This window comes from Leptonotus elevatus, chromosome 12, assembly GCF_054856555.1.
Source record: "Leptonotus elevatus isolate MCC_2025b chromosome 12, RoL_Lele_1.0, whole genome shotgun sequence".
NCBI classification, from domain to species: Eukaryota; Metazoa; Chordata; class Actinopteri; order Syngnathiformes; family Syngnathidae; genus Leptonotus; species Leptonotus elevatus.
This window is the reverse complement of record NC_141250.1, coordinates 13,765,500-13,779,317: the sequence shown is the minus strand read 5'-3', so window position 1 is coordinate 13,779,317 and position 13,818 is coordinate 13,765,500. Positions and strand designations below refer to the sequence as shown.

The window sequence follows — 13,818 nt, the reverse complement described above, 5'->3', positions numbered from 1 at the left end:
GCCCATGAAGCTTATTCACATGTGGGTGTGTATACTTCAGTGGCTGATCACCTGTAATTCCATGATCCTCTCTGGACAGCACGCTTAATCACATGACAGCGTCACATGACACGTGTGACTCGTCACCGAGTCGATGCCCACAGAGGAGGCTTCACTTTGAACTCTTCTTTGAATCCAAATGGTGTTCTGCGTCGTTTCCTCTTTGGTCCCTCTCAACTCGCAACAAATGTGTTCTTCCTCCCGCATGCTTATGTTACATTACAATAATTGCCAGCCTACCTTTGACCTACAATTGGGCTGGGAGAGAAAAAAAATGCTCTTATTGGCTTATTGCACTTGATTTTGAGTGTCTGTTGATACGGAGTCCCAATCCAATACCTATCCAATGAAAAACAAAGAGAAGACCACATCTCAATTATTCATTTATATTTATTTATTTATTTATTTCACTATTTGAATGAAAGTAATTCTAAGATGAAACCTTTTTATATGGCTGTAAATCAGCAGTAGTTCAAGTAAAGAACTAAAATACATTATACTTCACTTAAGAATTTAAGAAAATGTCAAAATCGGATCTTTTTCAGCCATAACCAATCAGCTGAAAACTCACGTGATCGACCCCGATTTCCGATCATATCGATCGAAGTATTAATAATGCTATCCATTACCAAGATTTGTCAAGATGATTGTGTACCTTTTTAATATTTGTGACACTGTCGATTTTCATTGATTATTGCCTCATCCTACTGCATGTCGTGTTTTTTTTGGGGGGGGTTTACAGATTGAATTTTGCTGAGTAGTCCTGAATGGCTATTGGCTAGTTTGCATCATTGTGGTTGTACATTATAACTTTATATCTAAATGTAAAGTGTGTGCTTTTTAAATTCATATTATCCTATTGTACCAGTTGACTGATTTTCAAAATTGTATGATATTTTAATAATTTGGAATATAATTAAAAAAAAAATCATTTGGTTCAGGAGTTTCATTAAAAAAGTGAAAGTCATATTCAACACACTGGCTAATTTGACTTAATTTCTGTATTAAGAATAATTGATTATTATGTAATACTCTTTCTTTGGTGATTATTTTTTGTTAGCTGTAAGCAATAAGCATTCTAATTAAAAAAAAATTATATAATGACATTTTTCACTCTCACTCTGTGTAATGTCCCTTTTTAAATGGAACTATTGAAACAAATGATGTTTTCCACGATATACAAATTTCTTGATATGCACCTGTAGGGACTAATCTGAGTAGCGGGTTACGCACGAGACTGCTCGCCAGTCAGTCAAAGGACTGACACGCGAGTCCTCGGGTTTGGTTGGTTGGGTCGTGTAAGAAAGGTAACATCTGAAACCTGCCTGGCGCGTACCAAACGAGTGGACCGAGACCACTTAGTGAAGGAGTTGCAGCTGGGTTAAATGATAGAGGAAAATAATTGTTTTATTATAATTTTTAATCATGTGTTTGTATGTCAGTTCATTGAAATATGACTTAAGACTGGCCCGCGGTGCAATAAAGGTTGCACTGACTGTACTGAAAAAAACCCATCTATGCTAACAAAATCTCCTGTCTGGGGGAAAACAAGCATACAATATATAAAAGCCAATTTGGACAAAAGAATGTGCGTCATTTCTGTCTTCGTGTGCACGCAGCGTCCAGACAGGTTTTCTTGCATCAGTCCCCCCCTGCGTGCCCCCACGGCAAACGGTTTCATGAGGCCTTGCCTGGCTTGTTTTTCTTCAAAATATTTGTAGCAGCAGTCCCGAAATGTACAATGGAGCCTTAAAGGTCATCTGAAATCTGCTTCAGGGCACTGGTCAAGCTCCAAATTTTCAAAGCTACCCCTTATTTTGATATATGCAAAATAAAAACTTCACATTTCTGATCATTAATACTGGCGTCATGGCGATATTAATATTTTAAAAATAATAATCCACTCTTTAAATATTCCTTACTTTTATGATAGATGAGAAAGCGGCTTTGCTGATACAGTACACTTGATAATGCTCAAGTAGCTAACCAGTTAGCTAATGGTTAGCGCTAGTGGCTAATATCAGTAGTCAGTCCAACTGCCTGTTTACATCTCAATTCTCAAACCAATTTACTTGTACTACCAAAAGAATATCGCCAAGCATTAATCATGCTGTTATGGTGATATTAATAGTTTAAAACAATAAGAAGCTATTTAAATATTCCTTACTTTTATGATAGATGAGAAGGTGGCTTTGCAGTAAGTACACTTGGTAATGCTCAAGCGGCTAACCAGTTGACGGTTAGCGCTAGCAGCTAATGTCAATTCAACTGCCTGTTTACATCTTAATTCTCGAATGAATTGACTTCCACTGCCCAAAAAATATCGTCAAGCCCTCTTTTGACTATACCAGTTAGTGCACTATTCTACAGGTTTCCAACCAGTTAATGATCACTGAATTGTTTATTTTTTTAAGCCGTACATCATCAGCTGACAGGACCTCATTTTGCCTGCCCACAGTCGTGGAAACCAGTTCGTATTTCCTCATTTGAGTTGGGTGGTTGGTTCACTGACTGAACATATGTGCAGATCTTTATCAAATAATATGTACCCCTCTAACTCAGTTGGTTGTATGATCACATGCCGGGAAAGAGCAAAAGAACCCCCCCCCCCCCAAAAAAAAACAACTTGAAGGACTGTAACAAAGCATGGCACACATGCTCACACACAAACACGCATACACAATGAGGCCTTTGTATGCCGTCTCTCTCCCTCCCGAGGGTACTGTAGGGGTGCGCTATGCTTCCTCAGCTATGCCAACTAGCATAGGGCAGGCCCCCCTTGAGCGGCACACTATTAACTGTGTGTGCGCAAACAAACTTTTGTCACTGATGATGGGTCACGTCCTTAAAATTGTTACATCGTACTATCCAGGGCAGTTGAAAAAAAATAAATAATACAAATATAATTTACAGTACAACTAATGCATGAATAAAAGAGTGAATAGTGATTTTTTATGAGATTCTAGATTTTTCTTCTTCTCAAAACGTCAAATAAGGTGCACGAAGACTGGAATGGCCGCAAACGTCAGGCGATCACATGGTGTGCTCAGCTTCCCCACTTCCCTCAGCTCCATGGTGTCTGGGGCACTTAAACCCCCATTGCCATGGCAACACTGTCGCCATGCCTCAAGTTGAGGTTTGGAAGACAAATGTGTGTGCGTGTGTGCATGTGAGGGAGAGATCTTCCAGTCCCGGCCAGAGCACAGGCAGTAACTGGTACAGCCTGGCTGGAAGCGGCAACTCCTATTCAGGCCCATTTGGAAGATTTACTCATACCTGTATTCAGTGAAACACAAAAAGGGATATGATGGGAAAGAAAGACACAAAACGCAATGTCTGTGCTCGTGTTGCTTGTTTACAGCATGTTGGTACTCTTAACAAAAAGGTAATTCAGCACTGAGAAACAAAACTACTTTCTTTTTCTTTTCATGGTTGTTCTCATCAGAAAAAAGCCAAAGGTGAGGAGCTGTTCGACCAGATCATGTACCATCTGGACATAGTAGAAAAAGACTACTTCGGACTACGCTTCATGGATTCTGCACAAGTTCCGGTTAGGCACAGTTTTTCTTTGTTTCTCTTAAAAAAAAAAACAATTCCAAGGTGTATTAACACAATGTCAGCTCATTTAATGTAGCCTACCACCGCTAGTTAGAATGTATTGTATTGTGTTCTAAGACAGACTCAGCCGCTGGTGCGCATTCAGTCGTCTTACTGAACAAACAAATATCAAAATAAACCTAATAAGCACATTCATACACAAGCTGCTGTGGCCACAACTGAGACCCGGGCACTTAACCAACATGCAGACTGGCTAATGGTTAGCAAGGCTGGCTGGACTGGCACCAAAAAAAATCGGCTCTGGCATCTTGACTTAGGCCCGGCCCGGCCCGACCCGGCCCAGCCCAACTCTTGCCTAACATGTAGTTCTGCCACTGATGTTTATTGATGATGTTTCAGTTTGCTACCTATATTCAAAATGTATTAATGGACTGGTCCTTCTAAATTGTGGGAAAGTCTCTTAGGGTCTTATGGTAAAATGTAGGAAAATAATAACTCCAGACATAAATCCTAGGGGTGTGCCAAAAAATGTATTCTCATAAGAATCGCGATTCTCATTTAATATGACTCAGAATCGATTTTAAATGTCCCAAAGTCGATTTTATTAAAATTATTTGATACTGTCTTCCCTTTGTTTGTGTGTGCCTTTATTGGTAGCGCTGTTCATGTTGTACCCGGTTTGGCTGCTGAGGGGCAGTGTGGTTCCACGCCGGTCTAATACACTGTTAAGTTGTAGCCACATTGGAGAGGAGAAGGAAAAAGTCACGATCAAGTTAGTTTTTTTTGCACTGTGGAGCCCTTCTTTCGAGTAAGTTCGTCCCACTGTTGCAATAGAATTAACATAATCCGTGTAGAACGGCGTGCTCATGGACACATTTTCAGAAAGAGGCAGTTAAAAGATTTACTTGGTCGCTTCTTTTTAAGCTTGATAGGTGGGCAGGCAGTCCAGAGACCCCAAAAAGTGCCCACGTATACACGGAGCCGGGTTTTTTTTGCAAACGCGAGATATTTTTCTGCGGCCTGCCCTGTCATCCGCACGTCCGCGGGGATTTTTTTTCATTACAAACGAAGGTTTCTAAAAATGGTTTTACGTCGTCCTCTACACACGTCACTCTCAATCACATGCCTCAAGTTGTTAAAAAAAGAAGAAAAAAAAGGCGGCGTGGTTTGCTTCCTCACCGGAGAGACCATGTTTGTATATGTTAGGAAAAAAGTTAAGAAAAGAAGTGAAGCTTTTTAAGATTTTGTATTTATCCTCTTTGTTTTCCTCTATTCTTCGCTTATGATGTACTCATTGACTGTTTACAAGTATTTTTTTTAAATTAGTAAAAAAAAAAAAAAAGGTCTCGTGTGCGCTGACAGCACTGATCCGCATACATACAGATCAGCGGCGGACAGTCAGCGCTTGCGTTGACGTATGTTGAAGTGACGTCAAGAGATGAGCAGTATTTGGCTAACTACTGCCACCTAGAGGCTTGGCATGCATCTCATTGTAGGCCCAATTTGTGGAAGTGGCGTCGCCAGACGTTGGCGTACTCCGATTGGATAGGATTTGGGGAACTGTTGCCACCTTAAGGTCTGGAATTGTTATGAACGGATTTAAAAACGCATTAACGCGGTTAACTGTGGATGTTTTCTTTTCTACACCCAGAGGAGGGAAATATCCGTAAAAAAATATATATATATACCCTGCCACGTGTGTACATGGCTTTTTCCCAAACTTCCTGTTAAGTACATTTCCAAAAACGTTGTGGGATTATTAATGTGCCATTCTAATTTGTTCGTAGTTGAGGATTTTTCACATTTTGCTGTTAGGAGTCCACCCGGAAAATCAAACTGACATCAACATCACGTCTCTGTTGGCCGGACGGGAGGGATTGTTTTCTGGCACTCTCGTCAGCTTAGAGAGTCAGCTGGTACTCGGACGAAGACTGGTTTTTAGTTGTTGGCACGCCCGAAACCCCGGCTCTTCGCGCCGATGCCCCGCGAAAGCCATAAAAAAGGAACGAGGACTGACATTGGGGAAGATTTAGCGTCGGGGAGGGACACATCATTGAGGGCTGTTAGGCAGTCCGTGGAAAGTGGGAGAGAAGGCTAAAAGGAGGAATGCGGGGGAGAGGACGCCACGGTGCTCCGAGTTCCTCGCTCTTTCACTCACTTACACGTGCTCCATCTCAGTCAGCAGCTTTTCCTCTCCTGACTTCCTTCATGCCTCATAGAGCCTGCATGTCTAGTGCAGAACAAAGCAAAGTGTGTGTGTGTGTTGGGGGGGGGGGGGGGGTCAAGTTTAATGTATACATTCTCTTGCCACTTCATTAGTTAGTTACGTGTGCACAATCTCACAAGGTCCAATACGACTTGTAAACTCAGCCAGGACGTGCATATGTCACATTGTTTAATGACTTGTTGTTTTTATCTTTCAGCACTGGCTTGATGTAACAAAAAGTATTAAAAAGCAAGTGAAAAGTAAGTATGAAGAGGCCCTCCTTTTCCTTCTTTCTGTACATGAACAGTTTTTTTCCCCCCTTGACGCTTTTATGAGCAAGTGCAAAAATGTGTGTGTTTTTTTTTTTAAATGAGAATAACAAATGGCCGTGAGAATTATGCATCTGTCTTTGCTGTCTTATTTCATATTTCCCTGCGTTACTATGCGCTGCAAAGCGTTCTCCTGCCTGACAACCTTGACATCCTGCTGTCATTTCACATCTTTTTAGTTGGCCCGCCATACTGCCTTCACCTGAGAGTCAAGTTCTACTCCTCGGAGCCAAACAACCTGCACGAAGAGCTTACCAGGTGAGCTCAAGGGATACTCGACTCATTGGGCCGTTTCCAGCAGTAAAGAATTAATTTCATATTGTCATTATTTTTCATGTACAATTAATACCTTTAAAAGCGAATTACTCCGTTGGCTGTCGACTGAAGATGACATCACCTGTGCTGAGGAAGTAGGTAACGATCAATCATGGCTCAGTTTGCTGGCCAAACCCAGAAAACAGGTCATCCATAATTGGGCATGACCTATTTCCTCCGCACAGGTGATGTCATCTTCAGTTGACAGCAAGTGGAACGTGTATTTAAATTAATTAATTGTACGTGAAAAATAATGAAATTATCAAATTAATTCTGGACAAGGAAAATCTACGTTTTACAGCTGGAAATGGCTCAATGAGTCAAATATCCCTTTAATATATAAGCCTGAACTTTTAGAATTTATTATTATTAGGGCTGAGCAGTTATGGATAGAATGCAATTTTCAAAGTCTGCAATTTGGAGGGAAAATGATTCTGCTTCCTATCAGTTTATATGTATGCTTTATTTATTTATGTATATCGTGTCTAGATAGGTTAAGTGTTATTATATATTGTTTCCTGAAACACTACAAAGTTGTGAGAAAGCCACAGATTTGTTTGCATTATTGTTATGATCTCAGGTTGATTTGCTTTATTTGAGCGTCAGCCTAACCTGTAAAACCCAAAAATTTATGTCAAATATTTATTGTAATACAGATTAATTTATTGATTGTGTTTGTTAGAAGATACATGGGAAAGTGGACTTTGAAAAAATTATATCATATTAAATCGCAATTGCAATATTGAGGAATAAAAATTGCAATTCGATTATTTAAAAAAAATTGGTTTAGGCCTCATATATAATTATTGATAATTCTCAACTACCAATCTTAGAAACAATCATTGTGTTTATTATTTTGTAGTAGATTATAGGGGTGTGTTCAAAGAATCGATAATGCACATTCATTCACAAAAGTTTCCCGGCGTGTGTCTCAAAGCTGCTCCTTGCTGTGCAGTGCGCACACATTTCGAACAGCGCGGCGCTGGACGGTAAACCGGAAGCGCTACTAACATTTCAAGAAGACAACATTTTTGCCATCCAGCATAATACAAATATCGTTTGGGTATAATGTACATATGATCTTATCATAAAAATGCAACGTAATGATGAATCAAAATTGATGGCTCAAGCAGTAAATACAAATACATTAAATTAAAGTAAAACGGAGTAGAAGTAGCATTTGTTCCTACAATACTCGAGTGAAAAGCATGTTGCATTAAAACTATCAGATCATTAATGCAAAAAGTTACACAATTGTGACCGTAGCTTGTTACTGCCCACCTCTGCTTGTAACTCACGTTATTGAAATTAATCAATCATCACCATGTTTTACAGCATAAATGTGTTCTTCTTCCAGGTACCTTTTTGTGTTGCAGTTGAAACAAGATATCCTCAGCGGAAAGTAAGCCGTTTTCATGCATCAACATGAAAGCATGAGATATTTTCTCTCTGCTTTTTTGCTCGTTTTTCTGCATCTTCCCAACCCTGTCTACGATTTCAGGCTAGAATGCGCCTTTGAGACAGCGGTGGAGTTGGCTGCCTTCTCGCTACAGGGTAAGTCAGCTAAGCAGAAAAAAAAATAAAATAATTGCTTTTGTCTAGTAGCATTTTATGTGGTTTGAGGCTTTTAGCCTTAAAAAAAGCCTTTGTTTGCTTCCAGTAGGATGATGTTGGCCCGCATTCCATATTGTTTGTTCACAGAGGTTAAATCTTTTCACCCCCTCTGCATGTTGTCTAAGGATTGTTACTAATCTTTTTGGTATTTTCCAACTGGAGAGCTTTTAAGAAATTAACCTATGTGTCATTTGAACATGGTCCTGCCAAAGCTAACCTGGCTGACGGCACGGTGCATTTTTAAACGGATTACTGCTGGCTCTTTGATGGCAAATGTTGCGTGAGTCGTCGCATCCTCTTCTTTTTGTCACACAGTCGGCACAATACAGAAATTCTCGCTTTTTAGTTCGTTTTCAAATGTTTTATGGTCTTTCTGTGATTTCCTTGTTTCAATTAAGAATCCACCTACAACATTTAGAAGGCAAGGTTGAGGTATATATTAGGGATTATTCTGAAAAATCGCGTTTTATTTTTTGATTTTCGTAATTTCTCAAATGAACACCCATTTGCAGTTTTGTGGCGCAAAATGCTAATTTTGACTCACAAATTACAATGCGAATTGGCTTATTTCAGGTGTTTATTTTATGCCAAATTCCAAACATTTTTCAAAACAGTTTTTGCCAATCCATCTATTTTCTATAGCGCTTTTCTTTATTAGGCTCATGGGGTGATCTGGAACCTATCCCAGCAGACTGAGCGTCAGGCAATCGTAGCGTTATTATCTTTGTAGAGGCAGAACATTTATCTTTTTGATATGAGTCAGTTTTGATACATGTTTCTATATATAGTAAACAAATGGTGGAAATCTTAGGTTTACTTTCTTGTTTTGTCCACCGTCCCTATGAGCAACATACAATACAATCAACGGCTGAGATATAAGTCTCAGCCTTTCACTTGTACTGAGGCTTACGAGCCCGATGCTGCGATTGTGGTTTCTCATTCCATTGAGCCAACTGAGCTGTGGCTGATGCTGCAGTTACGATTTGGGCCAGAGGTGGCAGTCGCGAGTAAAAAAAAAAAAAAAGTGACAAACTGCACAAAGATCCTTTAAATCACAAAAAGCAGGAATTTGAACAGGGGTGTGTAGACTTTTTATATCCACTGTTTTGTTTAGCATTTAGTGTGAATAAGCTAGATGAGGGAATTGTGCAACACACACGCACACACTTCCAGAGTCACTGTAGGGTAAATGCCAGCTCATTAGTGCTCCATCCTCTTCAGTGGCCTCCTAATCCAGAACCCTCTTTATCACCCCCCCCCCCCCCCTCCCCCGTGTTGAGCTTTTTTGCATTCTCTTAAAAGATATAAAAAAAACGTTTTGTTTCCCCCCCTTCCTCTTTGATCTATATACTTTACTCAGTCGGAGAAGAGTTTCCCAGATTCAAAGTTCAAACAACATCCTCCCTTCCTTCCGTCACAGATAAGAGGCTTTAATTCCACTGTCTTACTCTCAACACACTTCTTAGTTATCTTCTCATTATGATTTATTTTTAAATTGTCATCACCTGTCTGAAGATTACAATGCCCCTGCAATTCTTTTCATTTGTGAATTTTACATTTTCTTGATCCTCAATGTTTTTGGGATGGGTTGGCTGAGGCTGGCATTGACCATGCTGTGACGCTTTAGTATAAACTTCACGTCGCACATATTTTAAAATTTTATCAATTGCAATGGATGGCTCTATTTTCTGAAGAAGTCATGACCAAAAATCTGGCCAATTTGTGTGTTACAATGACCAGAATTTGCACGTATAATATGAAAATTGATGATTGGTGTTTGTTTCTCCAGCGGAACTCGGTGATTGTGACCCACTAGAACACAATCTGGACCTGGTATCAGAATTCAGATTTATCCCAGAACAGACCGAGGATGTGGAGTTGGCTATATACAACGCATGGAAGGAGTGCAGGTTGGCATTTGGCCTTTTCAAATTCTGCACACAATACTTGCAGTGAAACGATAGAACTAATTGTTACTATTATGTAGCTAATTCCCATTTTGTTTCATGTTTTACACCCTTAGAGGTCAAACGCCGGCACAGGCAGAGATCAACTACTTGAATAAAGCAAAATGGCTCGAAATGTATGGTGTGGACATGCATATGGTTCAGGTAAGTGACACACAAACACACACTGGGGGAAATATGGGCATTTACTGGCTGCAGGTCATCATTTTATTTGGATCCTTTTCTCAACATGGACCAAAATTCTTCAATTTTTATTATATTTTTTTCTCATGGATTCAGGGTCATTCAGAAGGCTAGTGCTAGATTAAATGTTGCTGACCATAACAATAACAAAAAAGTTGTTACCTGTTATTATATTCATATGTGGACAGTATTTAAAAAAAAAATCCACGTATAATTGACACGCATAGAGGGAAAAAATTATCCACAGGGGAAAATGGTAAAAAAAATAATTCGAATCCCACCAAAAAAATACAAGTAAAATTATTTTAAATATTGAAAGAAAGAAAAATATGAGAATATGCAAATTTGCTGATGCCAAACCGTGGGGGTCCACTATTGCATAAAGAGTAGAAAGATGTCTTGTGGGATACTGTCAATGGTGGTGATGCATTTCTAGTTTTTCATTTAAATTTGTTGTTGGTAATGCTGCATATTCTCCTCTCCTCTTCTTTCTTTCGCTATCCTTCTTTCAAAACACAGGCACGTGATGGTAATGAGTACAGTCTGGGTTTGACGCCCACTGGTGTTTTGGTGTTTGAGGGACAAACCAAGATTGGCCTCTTTTTCTGGTATGCTTGACTACGACCCAATTTGTTGGCCTGTTTGGTTCATTGCCTCGGCCGCGATATACGTTTGTATTTTTATCCTTTATCTTATTTGTTTGTTTGTTTTGTGTCTTGCTTGTTGTAGGCCAAAGATCACTCGCCTGGATTTCAGAAAGAGCAAGCTGACGCTGGTGGTCGTGGAGGATGATGACCAGGTGACTATGCGCACACACAAAAATCAGTCCCAAGACTAATTGAGAAAGAGAATGAAGTAAAAGAGGGAGACGGCATGAACTGGGGAGCAATTTGCCGTCTTTATTGATATTAGTCTATTTTACACCGCAATTTTCAGTGAAGTGTGTTTTATATTCAGGGTCTCATGGAATGGTGGTACCCCTTAAAACCACATAAGTCTGTTGGCAACTGCTTCGCATTGAAAACACAGAGCTTTGTTTCCTAATAAAAGAAGAAGAACGTAGTGCCCCCCCCCCCCCGCTCCAAAATAAAAATGAAAGTGGACTTGTTGTTAGGTTGCCCAGAGGCAAGTGTATATGTGGGAGCAGCAGAGCTTGTTTATGTCCATCCTGGAGGTCTGTGTGGGAGGTTAATAAAGAAGCCACCTCTCTGGTATTTCTGGTATGCATTATCCACGCTCCCCGACACACAAACACACACACACACACACACTCGAACACACACACACACCGTACACACAGCACTGGCCTTGCTCAGCCCCCTCCTGACAGTTGAATAATGTATAATTTCCTGGTCGCTACATGTATTGACGCATTCTTGGATACTTTATCACCGTGCATGTGACGCCCAGCGTAATTTCCAGCCAAGTGAAACAGGCTGGCTGACATCACTGCAGCACTTGCCTTGTTTGATTGTGTCTGAGACACATGGAACTACTTTTGTACTTTTGTCTTGGTAGGTAGATTATGTTTATATCTCGGTATTCGAAACCAAAACACTATTCTGAATTTGACATTTGCTTCATTGCAGCATGGAAAACAACAACAACAACAACAACAACATAATACTTTGTACTAGTTTGTAGAATCTTCAGGTTGGAGTCGAGCCTCTTCCAAAGATAGATAAAAATTGCCATTGTTTCATATTAGATATGTGCTGATCCAGGATAAATGTATAGATCAGATACTGTATACCCGTCAATGCAAGCTTGATGTCATTGACATATGGATAGCTGCAAATATACACATTGAAAAGCACCCGCTGTAAATTGAAATGACAGCTTGAAAGGGAAGTCAATATGTTCTATGCAGCCCCACTTGTCTAAATGTGGTATTCTGCTTGTGGAATGTTAGTTAAGCAGCAAAATCCAGGCGTTTATTTATCCATTTCAGGGGGCGGCCATTTTGCCACTTGCTGTCGACTGATGACATCAATAATGCTCAGGTCACAACCAATCACAGCTCAGCTTCAGAAAACAGGTGAGATGTGATTGGTCATTGCCTGAGCCCTGAGCAACTGTTTTGTCATCTTCAGTCGACAGCAAGTGACAAAATGGCCGCCCCCTGAGATGGATAAAAATGGCTGGCTTTTGCTTCATAACTCATATTCCACAAATGTAATGCTAATGAGAATGTCATGTTTCGACGAGTGAGGTCACATATAAAATATTATTGTCATGAAATGTTTAAGGTTGACTTCAGATGGTGCAGATGGTGTGCACATCATTAAATAAGTTAAATATTTACCCGGCCAACCGAGTGCTATGTCACGTTTTATGGTTTCCTTCCCCGTTGCCTCTTATTTACTTGCAATCTGTTCACATGTTCATTTAGTATAAACACAGACATATTGGACATGTGTTACTTAAAATGTACATTAGACGGTCAAAAATAATTTGGGATTTGGATGTGAAGTGTAAATCCAACCTTAAAAAGTTGAGCATGTATCAGTTTCATGCTGTTTTGTTGTTGTAATGCATCCTCTGTAGGGCAAAGAGCAGGAGCACACTTTTGTCTTCCGAATGGACCACCCCAAGGCCTGCAAGCACCTCTGGAAGTGTGCTGTGGAGCATCACGCCTTTTTCCGGCTGAGGGGGCCGGTACAAAAGAACTCGGCACGCTCCGGCTTCATCCGCATGGGATCACGCTTCAGATACAGGTTTGGATGATTATTTTTTTTGTCCCCCCCGCCCCAAAAAAACGACTTCAAGTTCAGTGGCTGTAAAAAGGTCACTTGCTGTTCATACTCCCAAAAGACCACCGAACACAACCCCGGTTTATTTGTACGGCAAAAAAAAAGAAGCTCAAATCCATTCTGCCAAACTGTCATCTTCCTGCAAGAGGGCTTGTACTTGGTCCATGTGTGTGTTTGTGTTTCAACATTACCCAGTCAGATAAGCATGGCAGTCATGTTTGCTTTAGTGGAGGGGTTGACGAGTTTGTTGGTACTAGAGAGTTCTCGCTCAAATGGTTTCAGAGTTCAACCAGGGTCATTCCTGTATACATAATTACGAATTGTTTTCAGAAAACTGCATTCAATCTTTTAGCCTGACAATTGAGCCTAAGTGGACGGTTACGCTTTTCTGCTCTGTTAAGTTAAAATGTTGTGGTTTTTTTTGTTTGTTTTTTTTGCGTGACCAGTGGAAACACAGAGTACCAGACAACAAAGTCCAATAAAGCCCGGCGGTCAGCCTCCTTTGAGAGGAGGCCCAGTCGACGTTATTCTAGAAGAACAATGCATAACAGAGGTGAGTGCCGCAGTCAAGTGCTGTGTTGCGTTAAGGACGAAAACGCTTTTGTAGATCAGTCAACACAACAAATGTACTTCCACAAATGTAGGTGAACATCACGCATCACATTCATGCAGCCGTAGTTAGAAGTTAACTCATTCTCTGGCCAAAATGTCAACACGAGGCTGTTAATGTTTGACGGTTGTTTTCCAAGATAGATTGACTGTACAGTTGACATTTTTAATGATTTTTGAAAACAAACAAGATTGGCTGCACAAGTTTGGAGTTATGCAGGATTTTAAGAAGGAGAATTGTGGAT

At 40.2% G+C, this 13,818-nt stretch overlaps 1 protein-coding gene across 6 annotated transcripts in view; it reads left to right on the top strand.

Moving 5' to 3' along the window:
• epb41l5 (erythrocyte membrane protein band 4.1 like 5) overlaps positions 1 to 13,818 on the top strand; it is a 28,241-nt gene that overhangs the window by 2,450 nt on the left and 11,973 nt on the right. For all 6 annotated transcript variants that reach the window (XM_086091155.1, XM_086091153.1, XM_086091151.1 and 3 more), the window contains exons 3-13: positions 3,485 to 3,589; positions 6,021 to 6,063; positions 6,312 to 6,390; positions 7,805 to 7,849; positions 7,949 to 8,001; positions 9,851 to 9,971; positions 10,085 to 10,172; positions 10,731 to 10,819; positions 10,941 to 11,010; positions 12,759 to 12,928; positions 13,411 to 13,517. In XM_086091155.1, coding sequence (XP_085947281.1) covers positions 3,485 to 3,589; positions 6,021 to 6,063; positions 6,312 to 6,390; positions 7,805 to 7,849; positions 7,949 to 8,001; positions 9,851 to 9,971; positions 10,085 to 10,172; positions 10,731 to 10,819; positions 10,941 to 11,010; positions 12,759 to 12,928; positions 13,411 to 13,517 — 970 coding nt within the window. The remainder of the gene's footprint in view (positions 1 to 3,484; positions 3,590 to 6,020; positions 6,064 to 6,311; positions 6,391 to 7,804; positions 7,850 to 7,948; positions 8,002 to 9,850; positions 9,972 to 10,084; positions 10,173 to 10,730; positions 10,820 to 10,940; positions 11,011 to 12,758; positions 12,929 to 13,410; positions 13,518 to 13,818) is intronic.